The sequence below is a fragment of the Dendropsophus ebraccatus genome, chromosome 13 (assembly GCF_027789765.1).
Source record: "Dendropsophus ebraccatus isolate aDenEbr1 chromosome 13, aDenEbr1.pat, whole genome shotgun sequence".
In the NCBI taxonomy this organism is placed as follows: domain Eukaryota; kingdom Metazoa; phylum Chordata; class Amphibia; order Anura; family Hylidae; genus Dendropsophus; species Dendropsophus ebraccatus.
The window spans coordinates 17,090,892-17,107,972 of NC_091466.1; the positions used below are offsets into that span (position 1 = coordinate 17,090,892).

General features: G+C 46.9%; 2 protein-coding genes across 2 annotated transcripts in view; one reads left to right on the plus strand and one right to left on the minus strand.

Moving 5' to 3' along the window:
* CRIP2 (cysteine rich protein 2) overlaps window positions 1-12,384 on the minus strand; it is a 79,613-nt gene extending 67,229 nt beyond the window's left edge. Inside the window, exon 1 of the mRNA XM_069950219.1 lies at window positions 12,189-12,384. Within this exon, the coding sequence (XP_069806320.1) occupies window positions 12,189-12,231 (43 nt within the window). The 5' untranslated portion in view covers window positions 12,232-12,384. The remainder of the gene's footprint in view (window positions 1-12,188) is intronic.
* EIF2S1 (eukaryotic translation initiation factor 2 subunit alpha) overlaps window positions 1-17,081 on the plus strand; it is a 465,302-nt gene that overhangs the window by 254,377 nt on the left and 193,844 nt on the right. The gene's annotated exons all lie outside the window — the stretch shown is intronic.

The window sequence follows — 17,081 nt, forward strand, 5'->3', positions numbered from 1 at the left end:
GGCTGCGCGGGATGTGAAGACACTGGGAGCTCCGAAGAAAGCCGGAGTGGGGACCAGGTGATGTATACCTTCGGGGGGGGGGGGGGGGGGGCAGCGGGGGGTTAACGGGGCGGGCTGCTGATGTCCATCCCGCTGCGAGTTTGTCTGCCCATAGAGTGTACAGGGCAGGGATCCTTAATAGTGGTCCTGTTTGTACAGTACAAAGAAGAAAGGAAGAAAGAAAGACCATGACCCTGATCATAGAGGAAAAATGTGACATGAGCCAAAACAGGGAGTGGAACAAACACAGATGGAAAAAAAATTTGCATGGCTTCTTTTTGGACTCACTTCTAGTTTTAGCTTAAAACACTACAATGTGAATGAGGCCTTAAAGGGGTATTCCTATCTGACAAGCTGATCAATGGGCAGAAGCGTAATTGATGCTAAGGGGCCTCAATGCGAACTCGTAATGCTTCATTGATAGTACTGGCTCCTCTAATGGGTAAGAAAGACTTGGGCCTCCTCAGGTACAGTTGCCCCCTCTGCACCTTCTATAGCTTTGCACCTGCCAGTGGAGGATGAACCGGTTAGACCCTTGCCGATCCTGAGAATGAAGGTAAAGCTGTACCTGGTGAGGGGAGCTTACTGCACATGCACATCCAGTGCTATGTTCATTGTCTATATGGCATTGCCAACCATTGCCTAATGTTCACTTCTCCTTTCACTACAATGCTACACGTAAGTTAAAGAACTACAACTCCCAGAAAGCCCTGACAGCTGCGATGTGTTCTCCTTACAGCTTCTTCAGCATGACAGTGTACTTAGCACTCACCATGAAGACCTTTCCCGGCTGTATTCTTTCCGCATCGCTGACAATCTATTGCTTTCCTCCTCAGTGAATACATTTAATAGGTTTTTAGGAAAGTTCTCTGTAACCTTCATAGCAGACCCGGCGCTATCTGTAGCATCGCGGAAAGCCACAGGTACCTTCTCTAACCTTTACATGTCCAATGATATTAGTAATCTAATTGACTTCTATAGCGCTCTTCCCTATAGGCATGTCTTTATATACATGACCCTGTGAACGCTGTGTAAATCATTCGTGTAGCGCACACTGCGGTCTCATTGTCTGCTTCCATTACACTTTATAAGGATCAATAAGTATCACCCTGTGTGAATGAGTCTGAACAGAGCATTGGAAAAGTCATAAATCTGTCTCTCCTCCGCCGGTGTATTGTCTCTTACAGATGGGCAAATTCCTCCAGTGTGCGGTTTTTGCTGTACCGATCCCGGCCACACAGCACATTCTGCTACATGTACGGGCACCTAGATTATACCAACCATTATAGCAGACATGTAATTTGGAAAGACACAAAGAAGATGAATGATTTTCTTGTGATTCTCAGACAAGAGACCCCGATGTGACTTTACCACCTGAACTGACTCAGTGAGGTATAAGGAATTGTGTAAGGATCTATAAGGAGTAAAAACTACACGAGAATGGGGATGGGGAATGCATATAGCCCTGTGATGGTGATGGGGAGTGTGTAAAACCCTGTGATGGAGATAGGGAATGCATATAGTCCTGTGATGGGGAATGCAAAAAAAAATAAAAATCTGATAGGGATGGGGAATGCATATAGCCCTGTGATGGAGATAGGGAATGCATACAGTCCTGTGATGGTGATAGGGAGTGTGTAAAGCCCTGTGATGGTGAGTGTGTAAAACCCTGTGATGGTGATGTGGAATGCAAAAAAAAAGCCCTGTGATGGGGATGGGGAATGCATATAGTCCTGTGATGGGGATGGGGAATGCATATAGTCCTGTGATGGTGAATGCAAGAAAAAAAAATCTGTGATAAGGATGGGGAATGCATATAGCCCTGTGATGGGGATGGGGAATGCATATAGTCCTGTGATGGTGATGGGGAATGCAAGAAAAAAAAATCTGTGATAAGGATGGGGAATGCATATAGCCCTGTGATGGGGATGGGGAATGCATATAGTCCTGTGATGGTGATGGGGAATGCAAGAAAAAAAAATCTGTGATAAGGATGGGGAATGCATATAGCCCTGTGATGGTGATGGGGAATGCAAGAAAAAAAAATCTGTGATAAGGATGGGGAATGCATATAGCCCTGTGATGGTGATGGGGAATGCAAGAAAAAAAAATCTGTGATAAGGATGGGGAATGCATATAGCCCTGTGATGGAGATGGGGAATGCATATAGCCCTGTGATGATAATGGGGAATGCATATAGCCCTGTGATGATAATGGGGAATGCATATAGCCCTGTGATGGGGAATGCATATAGCCCTGACATGGTGATGGGGAGTGTGTAAAACCCTGTGATGGGGAATGCAAAAAAAAATAAAAAAAATCTGTGATGGTGATGGGCAATGCATATAGGCTGGGGATGGGGTATCTGCTCTTTATCGTCTGCACTGAAGAATTCTATTAACAGAGTGAACATTACTCCAATTTTTATACATATTTCAATACACAAAAATACACCATGCAACTATAGGATACATTTTTCCAGTTTCCACTATGCATGGTCTGCCATACCCAACTGTTAAACAATGTTCATATTTTTCTGCTCCGACATGGGCGGAGCCAAGAGTTCTATAAAAAGAGAACAGGAAATATGTTCTTATCCAGAGATGTAAAAATAGGATTTTATTTAATGGGTTGAGTAAACCTCCTAAATCTCTTGGGATGGAGCCCGCACATTTGTCCTGGCGTTCTCCGTCTGTGATCAGAACTTTGCGGCTGTGTTAAATGTGGGGTTTGGTGAAAACGTTATATGAGGTAAATGTAAGCTCTATACTAAAGGAAAGGAAAGCAGGCACACGTCGGATGCCAAAAAGGTACATAAATGTATGCCGCAGCCTTCTATAGGACAAACACATTCTACCTGTGACTACATTTGGCCTGCTTTATACTTGTATAACTTCTGTTTAAATTGTACCTAAATTGCTGAGACCCCCATCGATTAATAGAACTGAACTTTAAAATAAAAGCTAAACGCTTTGCCTCTCTGCAGAAGTTCTTTCTATCTAATGTAATAGCAAAGACGATGGAACCAACCAAGACGTAATATGGTACCACTTACACAATACTATAGAAAACCTGAAAACACAACTTGTTGCAGAAACTTAAGGAACCAAAATTAAGAAGCTGTGACCTAGACCTATTAAATGGAGGTCACGGAGGGCCATAAATAAAGAAATTCTCTTAAGGACATCCTGTATTGTTCCTGAGAAAACGCCTTGGCGTGACTACTATGTATGAGGGACATGTGGCACGTGTGAGCGAGCGCTCGTCCTGTTCTGAAGATTCGGTGCACATCAACATGTCACAGAAGCGTTCACACCAAGCCTCACAACGCCTGACACATCCACAGTTCTTGTGTGGAGCTGCCTTCAGGAAGGAATCTGATTTATATATATATCTGGATTGTACAGTAGTTCTGCAGCAGCTCCACGAATCCGAGCCAAAAACCACAGCCACGGTCCTGCGGCAGCTGTCAGCTCGGCTATTTTAAGTCTCCTTTAGATATAAAGCTAACATACAGTTTCCAAGCATATTTAAGATATGTCGAGCTGTCAAGTGTTACGATAGCGATGAAGACTTGATCTGGAGACTGTAGCTAGTCCGGGACCAAAACAGGCGTCTTACCCTGATACAGGTCATACTGTAAGCCATGGATGTAGTACGACCTAAGGACAAGGTCACGTAAGAAGACTGTGTGTTCTCCCTCCTCCATTGTAAAAGAGGAAGACAGATGGTTACACAGAAAACTAGAGCAAGGTCCGTCTTTTCTTCATCCCCCTTTAACATCTGTCCATACAGCTCAGTGTCCTCCATGTAAGTATACAGACCACAGGACGGAGCTGTATAACAATGTATAGTGCTACAGGTCCATACAGCTCAGTGTCCTCCATGTAAGTATACAGACCACAGGACGGAGCTGTATAACAATGTATAGTGCTACAGGTCCATACAGCTCAGTGTCCTCCATGTAAGTATACAGACCACAGGACGGAGCTGTATAACAATGTATAACGCTACATGTCCATACAGCTCAGTGTCCTCCATGTAAGAATACAGACCACAGGACGGAGCTGTATAACAATGTATAACGCTACATGTCCATACAGCTCAGTGTTCTCCATGTAAGTATACAGACCACAGGACGGAGCTGTATAACAATGTATAGTGCTACAGGTCCATACAGCTCAGTGTCCTCCATGTAAGTATACAGACCACAGGACGGAGCTGTATACAATATATAGTGCTACATGTCCATACAGCTCTGTGTCCTCTATGTAAGTAAACAGACCACAGGACGGAGCTGTATAACAATGTATAGCTCTATGTGTCCATACAGCTCAGTGTCCTGCATGTAAGTATACAGACCACAGGACGGAGCTGTGTACAATGTATAGTGCTACAGGTCCATACAGCTCAGTGTCCTGCATGTAAGTATACAGACCACAGGACGGAGCTGTGTACAATGTATAGTGCTACATGTCCATACAGCTCAGTGTCCTCCATGTTAGTATACAGACCACAGGAGGGAGCTGTGTACAATGTATAGCTCTATGTGTCCATACAGATCAGCGTCCTCCATGTAAGTATACAGACCACAGGACGGAGCTGTATAACAATGTATAGTGCTACATGTCCATACAGCTCAGTGTCCTCCATGTAAGAATACAGACCACAGGACGGAGCTGTATAACAATGTATAACGCTACATGTCCATACAGCTCAGTGTCCTCCATGTAAGTATACAGACCACAGGACGGAGCTGTATAACAATGTATAACGCTACATGTCCATACAGCTCAGTGTCCTCCATGTAAGTATACAGACCACAGGACCGAGCTGTATAACAATATATAGTGCTACATGTCCATACAGCTCAGTGTCCTCCATGTAAGTATACAGACCACAGGACGGAGCTGTATAACAATGTATAGTGCTACATGTCCATACAGCTCAGTGTTCTCCATGTAAGTATACAGACCACAGGACGGAGCTGTATAACAATGTATAGTGCTACAGGTCCATACAGCTCAGTGTCCTCCATGTAAGTATACAGACCACAAGACGGAGCTGTATAACAATGTATAACGCTACATGTCCATACAGCTCAATTATTCCATGTAAGTATACAGACCACAGGACGGAGTTGTATAACAATGTATAGCTCTATGTGTCCATACAGCTCAGTGTCCTGCATGTAAGTATACAGACCACAGGACGGAGTTGTATAACAATGTATAACGCTACATGTCCATACAGCTCAGTGTCCTCCATGTAAGTATACAGACCACAGGACGGAGCTGTATAACAATGTATAGTGCTACAGGTCCATACAGCTCAGTGTCCTCCATGTAAGTATACAGACCACAGGACGGAGCTGTATAACAATGTATAGCTCTATGTGTCCATACAGCTCAGTGTCCTCTATGTAAGTATACAGACCACAGGAGGGAGCTGTATAACAATGTACAGCACTACATGTCCATACAGCTCAGTGTCCTCCATGTAAGTATACAGACCACAGGACAGAGCTGTATAACAATGTATAGTGCTACAGGTCCATACAGCTCAGTGTCCTCCATGTAAGTATACAGACCACAGGACGGAGCTGTATAACAATGTATAGCTCTACTTGTCCATACAGATCAGCATCCTCCATGTAAGTATACAGACCACAGGACGGAGCTGTATAACAATGTATAGCTCTATGTGTCCATACAGCTCAGTGTCCTCCATGTAAGTATACAGACCACAGGACGGAGCTGTATAACAATGTACAGCACTACATGTCCATACAGCTCAGTGTCCTCCATGTAAGTATACAGACCACAGGACGGAGCTGTTTACAATGTATAGCTCTATGTGTCCATACAGCTCAGTGTCCTCCATGTAAGTATACAGACCACAGGACGGAGCTGTATAACAATGTATAGCTCTACACGTCAGCACTGGTAGACTTGGGTAAGGTCAATATTTAAGCCTGTAAATTAATGCTCTCTAAAACCTTGTTCTCCCTACAACCTGTATGTGTACTTAGCATGTCTATGCCAAGACCCTGGACCGTCTGCACACAGCCAAGGTGTCAGGGCTTGTTCACGCACAGGCAAAAAACGCACACCCTATGATGCAGAAATTGCCATAAATGTGCGGTTTTAAGTAAAAAAAAAAAAATAACATTATCACAAGCTAAACCCTTATAATTTGCAGCGAATAATAGAGGATTGTCTCATAACTTACTTTATAAGATTTAATTCTACAGAAAATCAACCAGACTCATTTAGCTGGATACTCCAGGGAGGATACACTACAGTCCGGCATTGATTCCAGCTCAGAGACTGACGGGTGCAAGAATGAAAAGCTTCACTGTATGAAGAGCCGCTATACATTGCCCGGTAACCGCCGTATATACTATAGGTGATTTCAGCCTATAGAGGGTGGGCTCTCTGCGGTATCCAGTCTGGAATGAGCTCCACCATTGTCCCGGCTCATACTTGGGATTCCAGAGATAGGATGAAGCAACCTAACAGGGAGGTGCGATAGAGCTGTCACGTCTATGGTGCACTCTGCCTCATCCCACGTAGGTGTCACTCACACAAACCATCTGAGACCATTACACACTCTGCTTTATTCTATCTCCAGAGCTCTTTTATCCGGACCAACCATGCAATGGTTAAAAAGATACGTCCCATTAGTAGCTAATAAAATCTATACATCTGGCAGATGTTCACGCTGGATTCTACAGTTCTATGCTGGTGAGATGTTGCAAGTGCAAGAGAAAATCTGGAGTACGATCGACTGTAGAGTATGAGTATGCATATAACATAAGGGTTCTGCTGTAAATGTACGGAACGTTCGGAGAAGGGTGATCTGCAGACAGAGAGCTCTGACTGCGGCTTATGTGTCCCAGAACAAAGGAGTCGGGCAGTAATTTTCCATCATGCCCGACCACTATCACCACTAGCATCAATTGCTGGTCGTTGGGGAGAGCCCTACACACCTTATACCGGCATCTGAACCCTAATACAGCTGACAAAAGTCTAAGGGGGCATTTACAGGTCCTAAGGGCCCTATTCCACCGGACAATAAGCGTTCGCATAATCGTTAACGATTAACAATCTCAAACGACCGCTATTGCGAAAGACCTGAAAACGTTCACTCATTTCCATGGAACGATAATCGTTACTTATGATCGTATTTGCGATCGTTTTTTCTTCGCTATTGCGTTCGTATCTACTGCGAACGACCGAACGACGTCTTATTCAATGCGAACGATTTGCGAACGAGCAACGATAAAAATAGGTCCAGGTCTTATAAAGCGATCAACGATTTCTCGTTCGGTCGTTAATCGTTAACTGCATTTCAACCGAACAATTATCAATTAGATTCGAACGATTTAACGATAATCTGAACGATAATCGTCCAATGGAATAGGGCCCTTAGAAATGTGAACTTTTAAACAGTTTCAGAGCCTACAACATAATAATTAATCATGATGCTGGGAACTTCGAGGTCCGGTCCGCAGAACACTGTCCCTGCATGGACACATTTGTGCGGAGGTGTGAATGCCCCCTAAGGTGTATGGGGCCCTTCAGGGTGTTATGAAGATAAAGAAAGCATACTCACCTGCCCTGATCCCCCACTGCTGCAGTTACAAAGTCTTCAGATCCTCGCTGCCCACTCCTGGTCCCTGTGATGCATTGTCTTAGCAGCAATTAGGAAGTAGTGGTAAGCAATGAGGACCGGAAGTCTTCAGAACTGCAGTGGTGGGACATGGGCTCAGGTAAGTATGCTTTTTTTAATACCCGCACCTGAGTCTAAAATACCCTTTTAACCTCATTCTATCATTAATCATGTACCATACTTCTATGCCTTAAAGTCCCCGTATACGTTAGAGAAAAGTCAGTGTATGATGGCCTTCAGACTCACGGCCACTCAGACATGTTGGATTTTTAACTAGCCAATCTTTTTTTTTTTTCTCAGGGACATAGGCGCTGCCATAGAATTCTGGCAGCGTCTTTCTCGCCTTCCTCCATCCCCCCTCCCTCCTGGTGATATCAGAGCTGTCAGCTGAACAAGCGATGTGAAATGTAAGGTCAGCTATAGTATAACACAGTCTATGTGCTTTGCCTAGGTTTCGGTAAAAGGAAAAAGTCATCAATAAATCTTATAACAAGTCCTTGAAGTGCTCTTTTCTTCTGCCAAGCGATGCAATACAGAGGTAAGCAAAGCGCCAATGCATAACCAGGCAGATCAATCCTTATAAAAGTCTGGAGACAACCCTTATAGGAGGACTAATATTTTATCATGGATTTGGCTTATCAACTGCATGACTGTGCCCAGGAGCGCCCCCCATGACTCTACACAGGTAGCACACCCTGCGTCATAACTTTTCCTTTTTTCCTTTAGAGTGTCACAAGCAGTATAACACTATTGTACGATGTATTATATTAGGGGCGGTATATTTCCACGACAGGTCCCCTTTAAGTTAACAAATCGATATTTCAGCCGTCAGAATACTTAGACTAAATGGCGAGATAAATCATGTTCTCATTTACAGAATGTTTTCTCTAGGGGCCTATAGAGCGGCATGGAGGCTCACGTCAAGATAATGCATCTCTGGAGAGACGGACTGGGTTCATGCATGTAAGGCAGGGATGGAGAACCTTCGGCCCTCCAGCTGTTGCAAAACTACAATTCCCATCATGCTTTGGCTGTCCAGGCATGATGGGAATTGTAATTTTGCAATAGCTGGAGGGCTGAAGATTCCCCATCCCTGATGTAAGGGATCTGCATCTCTCCGATGTGTAAGGAGAATGGTATTATGGTTTCCCACCTGTGACCTGTAGAAACTACTTCTGCAGTACAACATTGCACTGACATGGCAGGTTACTGCACCCAAATGACTCTATTCACACAGGACTGTATATGATAAAAGTCATATAACAAAATGCACCACCATTCATATATAATAAAGTCTAAAAACTCCAGGTCCCCCGGAGTTAGTAAATATGGCGGCAAAGGCTACATCAGTATTAATAGATGGTCTGGCTTATGGCTAGGGGGTTACACGGGCTCATGAAGTCATGCATAAATCACAGCAACGTCTGCAAGTTCGACAGGACTTCAACTGTGTCCTATGCAAAAGGTTATCGCAAAAAAAAATCAATTGTGTCAACAGTGTGCAAAAGTCACAACGCTGCCCGAGACTTTGTGTGACTTCATGTCTCAGAGAGGCTGTCCAGGCATGATGGGAATTGTAGTTTTGCAACAGCTGGAGGGCCGAAGGTTCCCCATCCCTGGCCTAAAGAGACAGCTCTCTCACCAATTCCTCATACACATGAACTCTTATGGTCCTTTTACACGGAACGATTGATCGTTCGTTTTTGCACGATAACGGTCGAATTCGAACGATAATCGTACGTGTAAACGCAGCAAACGATCAAACGACGAGCGATAAATCGTTCATTTTCATCTTTCAAAAAATTCGCAAATCGTTCAGTGTAAACATTCTTTCAACGATTTCACCTATGTGCGAGATAGGCTTAAACGATCGCAAAACGATCGCATAGCGAATTTTCCGTACGATGTATCGTTCTGTCTAAACGCTGATCGTTATAAAAAAAAACATCGTTCATTCAAAATCGTTAATCGTGCGATTGGGCGAATTATCGCTCCGTGTAAAAGTACCATTAGCTGAACAGAGTGTGCAGGTGTTTTGAATGCAGGGAGGGGAGAAAGGCGCTGCCAGACTCCTCTGGTGGCGGCTTATGACACCTAAAAAAGGGCGTTGTGCTAATAACTGTCTATGGGAGACATTTATGAAGTCCGGCGTCTTTTACGCCGGGCTTACAAATGTCACCGCAGCTCAGGGGATTTATGTAGAGGCGCATTGCCTAAAAAAGGCATTTACGCCTTCATACATGTCCCCCTATGTGTCACTTTGACTGCACCCATGTGGTCACCAATAGCCACGCCATGTCACTGATCAAACGTGCCAATGAGTGGTTTGTGGTGACCACAATCTAGGAAAGTGGCCTTAGGTTATGTTCACACCTGCACAGTTAATTCCATTGTTCTGAACAGAACAACAAAAAAAAAATCCTTGCCGGACATGCCAGACATGAGGAGCACCGCGGGGCGGTCAGCATGGTTTCCAAAATTTTACCAGGGAAGAAGGCACATCATGCTGCACTTTATCCTCAGACAGGGTGTGAACTCAGCTTTACCTGCTATACACAGAGCCCAAGCTTAGATGTCTTATCGCTCACTTCAATAAATTTTACGAGCTACTTAGACTCTTCATATGGCTTTCATGGTGTTTATATGTAATGTACTGACTTGTATCGGTCGTATGGACCTGTCTGCTTATGCGTCTGGATAAGACAACGCTCCTCTCGGATCTTGGTGTGGCTCGGCTGCCGCACATAATTTCCAGACACACCCGGCTCCTACACGTGTATCCAGGAAAAATCTTTCAGCAAAACCAAGGACTCCTACAAAGCTGGGGATTGTGGTCCCCATCCAGCTGTCACCCTGGGATTGTGGTCTCATATCCAGCCCTCACCCTGGATTGTGGCCCTATATTCAGCCCTCACCCTGGGATTGTGGCCCCATATCTTGCCCTCACCCTGGGATTGTTGCCCCATATCCAGCCCTCACCCTGGGATTGTGGCCCCATATCTAGCCCTCTCCCTAGGATTGTGGCCCCCATCCGGCTGTCACCCTGGGATTGTTGTCCCTATCTGGCTGTCACCTGGGATTGTGGTCCCTATCTGGCTGTCACCTGGGATTGTGGTCCTCATTCAGCTGTCACCCTGAGATTGTGGTCCTCATTCAGCTGTCTCCCTAGGATTGTGGCCTCCATCCGACTGTCACCCTGGGATTGTGGTCCCCATCCAGCTGTCAGGTTGGGATTGTGGCCCCCATTCGGCTGTCACCCTGGGATTGTGGCCCCGATCCGACTGTCACCCTTAGATTGTGGCCCCCATCTGGCTGTCACCCTGGGATTGTGGCCCCATATTCAGCCCTCACCCTGAGGCTATGAGGCTCTAAAATTTGTATTTACAAGAAAAATAAGCCTCAAATGTTCTTGTTACAATTTGCAGTGTTATTATTATTATTATTATTTATACTTTTGTTGTTTTTAGTGTTTATGAGCTTTTTTTTATTTTTACACATTTTAAGCAATTTTCAAGTATTCTGACCCATTTATGCCCAAAACACCACCAAGAAGCACAATAAAATGGTTGTATTCATTATAAGTACTGTGCAATTGTTACTATGAATGAAAATAAAAGGACCTTGCACGGCGCAGCTTTCTCACCCGCTGATATGGATGGAAAATAGTTGGAAAACTACAATTCCCTGTCCTCGCGCTCCAGTGTTTTAAATCGGTATATACGATTTTCATTCTTTTTACTTAAAATGCGTATTTTTCCAAAAGGAGAAATACCAAAACATGAATGCCCCATAGTTTACTAGTACAGAAATGATATTACAATCGGAAAAAAATTATTTAACCCAGTGTTTCTCAACTCCAGTCCTCAAGACCCGCTGACAGGTCATGTTTTGCGGATATCCCATACAATGTACAGCTGTGGCAGGTATTGGTGCACTCACTATCATTATATCACCTGTGAAATCCTCTAAACAGGACCTGCAGGTGGGTCTTGAGGACTGGAGTTTAGAAACACTGATTGACGCCAAATCAAGGCGTCTACAATGGCGCCCACCTCACCATCGCCGTTCACCTATCTTATATTATATTCTATATACACTATATCCTGATGACTTCTATCATCGCTCTGTTACGCCATTTGCTGGAAGTTACAGGACGGCCATGGAGATGGGCACAGCATCCTGCCTGGGATACCAGCCTGGCAATGAGGTGCCCAGGCAGCAGGCACACACAGTATTACATTATGGCTGTATTATGTATGGGCTGTCATACATTATATAACATGTGAGCTGCCATACATTGTATTACATTACACAGGATACATTGTGGGCACCTGACAATGAATGGCATCAGTGCCAGTGTAGTGTGTCCCACCCAGCAGATACCCCTGATTATAACCCCCAGCCGCACAGCTGCCCCCCGGCTACCGTCACTAGCAGGTGCACCGGGGCAGTAATAGACAGGAATGGCGCCTTACCGAAGTACACGGTCTTGTCACACTTCGGGCACTTGGATGCCATGCTGCAGCCGCGTCCTTTGTGGCACAGGCTCCGGTGCTGAGCTGTATTGCCGCTGCCAGTCTCCCACGTTCTGGGTAGACGTCAGTAGGCAGCTCCGGCCCCTCCCGCCTCCTCCATGGACTCAGCATCCTATTGGCATCAGGCAGACGGCGGCCCCGCCCGCCATTATCTGCCCCCAGCTCCCTCACAGCTACTGTCTGTCACCGAGCCATGGCTGTCAGGCGGGCAGCATCGCCCTCACTGTAACATGTCTGTCAGGGTGGTATCCTCATCCTCACTGTGCCACATCTGTCAGGAGAGCAGCATCACCGAGCCATGTCTGTCAGGAGAGCATCACCGAGCCATGTCTGACAGGAGAGCAGCATCACCGAGCCATGTCTGACAGGAGAGCAGCATCACCGAGCCATGTCTGACAGGAGAGCAGCATCACCGAGCCATGTCTGTCAGGAGAGCAGCATCACCGAGCCATGTCTGACAGGAGAGCAGCATCACCGAGCCATGTCTGACAGGAGAGCAGCATCACCGAGCCATGTCTGTCAGGAGAGCAGCATCACCGAGCCATGTCTGTCAGGAGAGCAGCACCACCGAGCCATGTCTGTCAGGAGAGCAGCATCACCGAGCCATGTCTGTCAGGAGAGCAGCATCACCGAGCCATGTCTGTCAGGAGAGCAGCATCACCGAGCCATGTCTGACAGGAGAGCAGCATCACCGAGCCATGTCTGTCAGGAGAGCAGCATCACCGAGCCATGTCTGTCAGGAGAGCAGCATCACCGAGCCATGTCTGTCAGGAGAGCAGCATCACTGAGCCATGTGTTTCAGGAGAGCATGACCGAGCCATGTGTGACACAAGAGCAGCATCACCGAGCCATGTCTGACAGGAGAGCAGCATCACCGAGCCATATCTGACACGAGAGCAGCATCACCGAGCCATGTCTGTCAGGAGAGCAGCATCACCGAGCCATGTCTGTCAGGAGAGCAGCATCACCGAGCCATGTCTGTCAGGAGAGCAGCATCACCGAGCCATGTCTGACAGGAGAGCAGCATCACCGAGCCATGTCTGTCAGGAGAGCAGCATCACCGAGCCATGTCTGTCAGGAGAGGAGCATCACCGAGCCATGTCTTTCAGGAGAGCATCACCGAGCCATGTCTGTCAGGAGAGCAGCATCACTGAGCCATGTGTTTCAGGAGAGCATGACCGAGCCATGTGTGACACAAGAGCAGCATCACCGAGCCATGTCTGACAGGAGAGCAGCATCACCGAGCCATATCTGACACGAGAGCAGCATCACCGAGCCATGTCTGTCAGGAGAGCAGCATCACCGAGCCATGTCTGACAGGAGAGCAGCATCACCGAGCCATATCTGACACGAGAGCAGCATCACCGAGCCATGTCTGACACGAGAGCAGCATCACCGAGCCATGTCTGTCAGGAGAGCAGCATCACCGAGCCATGTCTGTCAGGAGAGCAGCATCACCGAGCCATGTCTGACAGGAGAGCAGCATCACCGAGCCATGTCTGACAGGAGAGCAGCATCACCGAGCCATGTCTGTCAGGAGAGGAGCATCACCGAGCCATGTCTTTCAGGAGAGCATCACCGAGCCATGTCTGTCAGGAGAGCAGCATCACTGAGCCATGTGTTTCAGGAGAGCATGACCGAGCCATGTGTGACACAAGAGCAGCATCACCGAGCCATGTCTGACAGGAGAGCAGCATCACCGAGCCATATCTGACACGAGAGCAGCATCACCGAGCCATGTCTGTCAGGAGAGCAGCATCACCGAGCCATGTCTGACAGGAGAGCAGCATCACCGAGCCATATCTGACACGAGAGCAGCATCACCGAGCCATGTCTGACACGAGAGCAGCATCACCGAGCCATGTCTGTCAGGAGAGCAGCATCACCGAGCCATGTCTGACAGGAGAGCAGCATCACCGAGCCATGTCTGACAGGAGAGCAGCATCACCGAGCCATGTCTGACAGGAGAGCAGCATCACCGAGCCATGTCTGTCAGGAGAGCAGCATCACCGAGCCATGTCTGACACGAGAGCAGCATCACCGAGCCATGTCTGTCAGGAGAGCAGCATCACCGAGCCATGTCTGACAGGAGAGCAGCATCACCGAGCCATGTCTGACAGGAGAGCAGCATCACTGAGCCATGTGTTTCAGGAGAGCATCACCGAGCCATGTCTGACAGGAGAGCAGCACCACCGAGCCATGTGTGACACAAGAGCAGCATCACCGAGCCATGTCTGTCAGGAGAGCAGCATCACCGAGCCATATCTGACACGAGAGCAGCATCACCGAGCCATGTCTGACACAAGAGCAGCATCACCGAGCCATGTCTGACACGAGAGCAGCATCACCGAGCCATGTCTGACACAAGAGCAGCATCACTGAGCCATGTCCCGAAAGCAGCATCACCGAGCCATGTCTGTCAGGAGAGCAGCATCACCGAGCCATGTCTGTCAGGAGAGCAGCATCACCGAGCCATGTCTGTCAGGATATCCACACCCTCACTGTGCCATGTCTGTCAGGAGAGCAGCAGCATCCTCACTGAGCCATGTTTGACAGGGTATCCTCACCCTCACTGAGAAATGTTTGACAGGGTATCCTCACCCTCACTGAGCCATGTTTGACAGGGTATCCTCACCCTCACTGAGCCATGTTTGACAGGGTATCCTCACCCTCACTGAGCCATGTTTGACAGGGTATCCTCACCCTCACTGAGCCATGTTTGACAGGGTATCCTCACCCTCACTGAGCCATGTCTGACATGGCAGCACACATTGCGGCTTCAGCATCAGTCTATGTTCACACAGTGGATTCTGAGTTTCTTGTTTCGCAAGAAAGCCGAGGCTCAGAATATCAACTGATTTTCTGTACATTTTTCTGGTGTTTTTTTCTGCCATTTTGTGCCTTTCTATTCAATCAGATGATTTGCCTGCTTGTTTTTAAGCACAAAAAAAAAATGCACAAAAAAATACGAACCCCTCCCCCATGACAAGCACCATGGCTGATATTATTATGGGCATAAAATGGAGGTAAATGTGATCTGTCAGGCTGGAAAAGAAGTCATTAGACACAAATTTTCTACTGCGTTTTTTGGGCTGAAAAAAAAATGCCACAAAATTTGTTTTTACTGCTTTTACTATCACCAAAGGCCGTGTTCACACATGTTTGTTTGAGCTGTAAACAACCTTAGGTCTCACAAAGTTTTTTGAGCCGTAAAACAGCTGTGTGTGAACATAACCCCAAATGTGTGAACTTGGGATACAATTTTGTGTCTGACTGAGGCTGTGTTTGCATGTTGTTTTTTGGACCTTGGAACATCCTTTTTACTACAAAACAACGTCCATTTTACAGCTATTTTTTCCCCTGAATTTAATACATTGAACTCTTGCAGCTATGTAGTTTCTTTTTTACGGCCATAAATATAACAGCAAAACAAAAACGGTAATTGTAAAAAAAAATTAGAGCCATTAAAACGCAAATACACACTTTTCTTACACTTTGTGACAGGAAATCATACAGAAAATTCATTTTGCGATCCCTTCAGCCTATCTCGCACATAGGTAAAATCGGTGAACGACTGTTTACATGGAACGATTTTTTACGAACGACGATTTGAGAACATGTTCAAAGATCAAAATGAACGATTTCTCGCTCGTTGTTCAATCGTTCGCTGCGTTTACACGTACGATTATCGTTCGAATTCGATCGCTATCATGCAAATTCGCACGATAATCGTTCCGTGTGAACGCAGCATATTATTCCACAGTTAGAGGCAGTTTCTTTAACAATATAACGAACAGGTGATGACTGGAGCAGGGGTAGTCTATACATATTTGGTATAAGTCAGGGGTCCCCAAACTACGGCCCGCGGGCCGCATGCGGCCCCCCGGGGCTTTTTATCCGGCCCCCGCCGCACTTCCACACCGCTGCCTATCCCTGCCCTTGCCCCGCATCCACGCTGCCGCTGTCGTCATCCCCGGGCGGGCCGGGTCCCTCGCACTCTTGGAACCCCTCCGGTCAGTCGCTGGAAGGATCCCCCAGCAGGTCCAGCGACGTCATCACTGCCCCTGCCAGAGGATCCCTCAAAGATCATTTCCAGGTTACATCCGGGGCGGGGGGTCAGTGGTCCGTGCGGCGCCGAGGAGGCAGGCTGCAGGGCAGACATCTCACTCTGCTCTGGGATCTGCGGTCCGTTGCACCGCCCTCTGAGGGGGGGGGGGGAGAGATCTGCAACGGACCGCAGATCCCGGAGCAGTGTGAGATGTCGGCCCTGCAGCCTGCCTCCTCGGCGCCGTACGGACCACCGACCCCCCGCCCCGGATGTAACCTGGAAATGATCTCTGAGGGATCCTCCGGCAGGGGCAGTGATGATGTCGCTGCACCTGCTAGGGGATCCCTCCTGCGACTGACCAGCTGAAGAGGACAGGAGAGATGAAGACAGTATTAAGTGAGTATAATTATTATTATTTTTTGTAGCAATGCAGTGGGACATTACAACTATATGGGGGACATTGCAGGGGGACAATATAACTATATGGAGGACATTGCAGGGGGACAATATAACTATATGGAGGACATTGCAGGAGGACAATATAACTATATGGAGGACATTGCAGGGGGACAATATAACTATATGGGGAAATTGCAGGGGAACATTATTACTATATAGGGGGACATTGCAGGGGGACAATATAACCATATGGGGGACAATATAACTATATGGAGGACATTGCAGGGGGACAATATAACTATATGGGGGACATTGCAGGGGGACAATATAACTATATGGGGGACATTGCAGGGGGACAATATAACTATATGGGGGACATTGCAGGG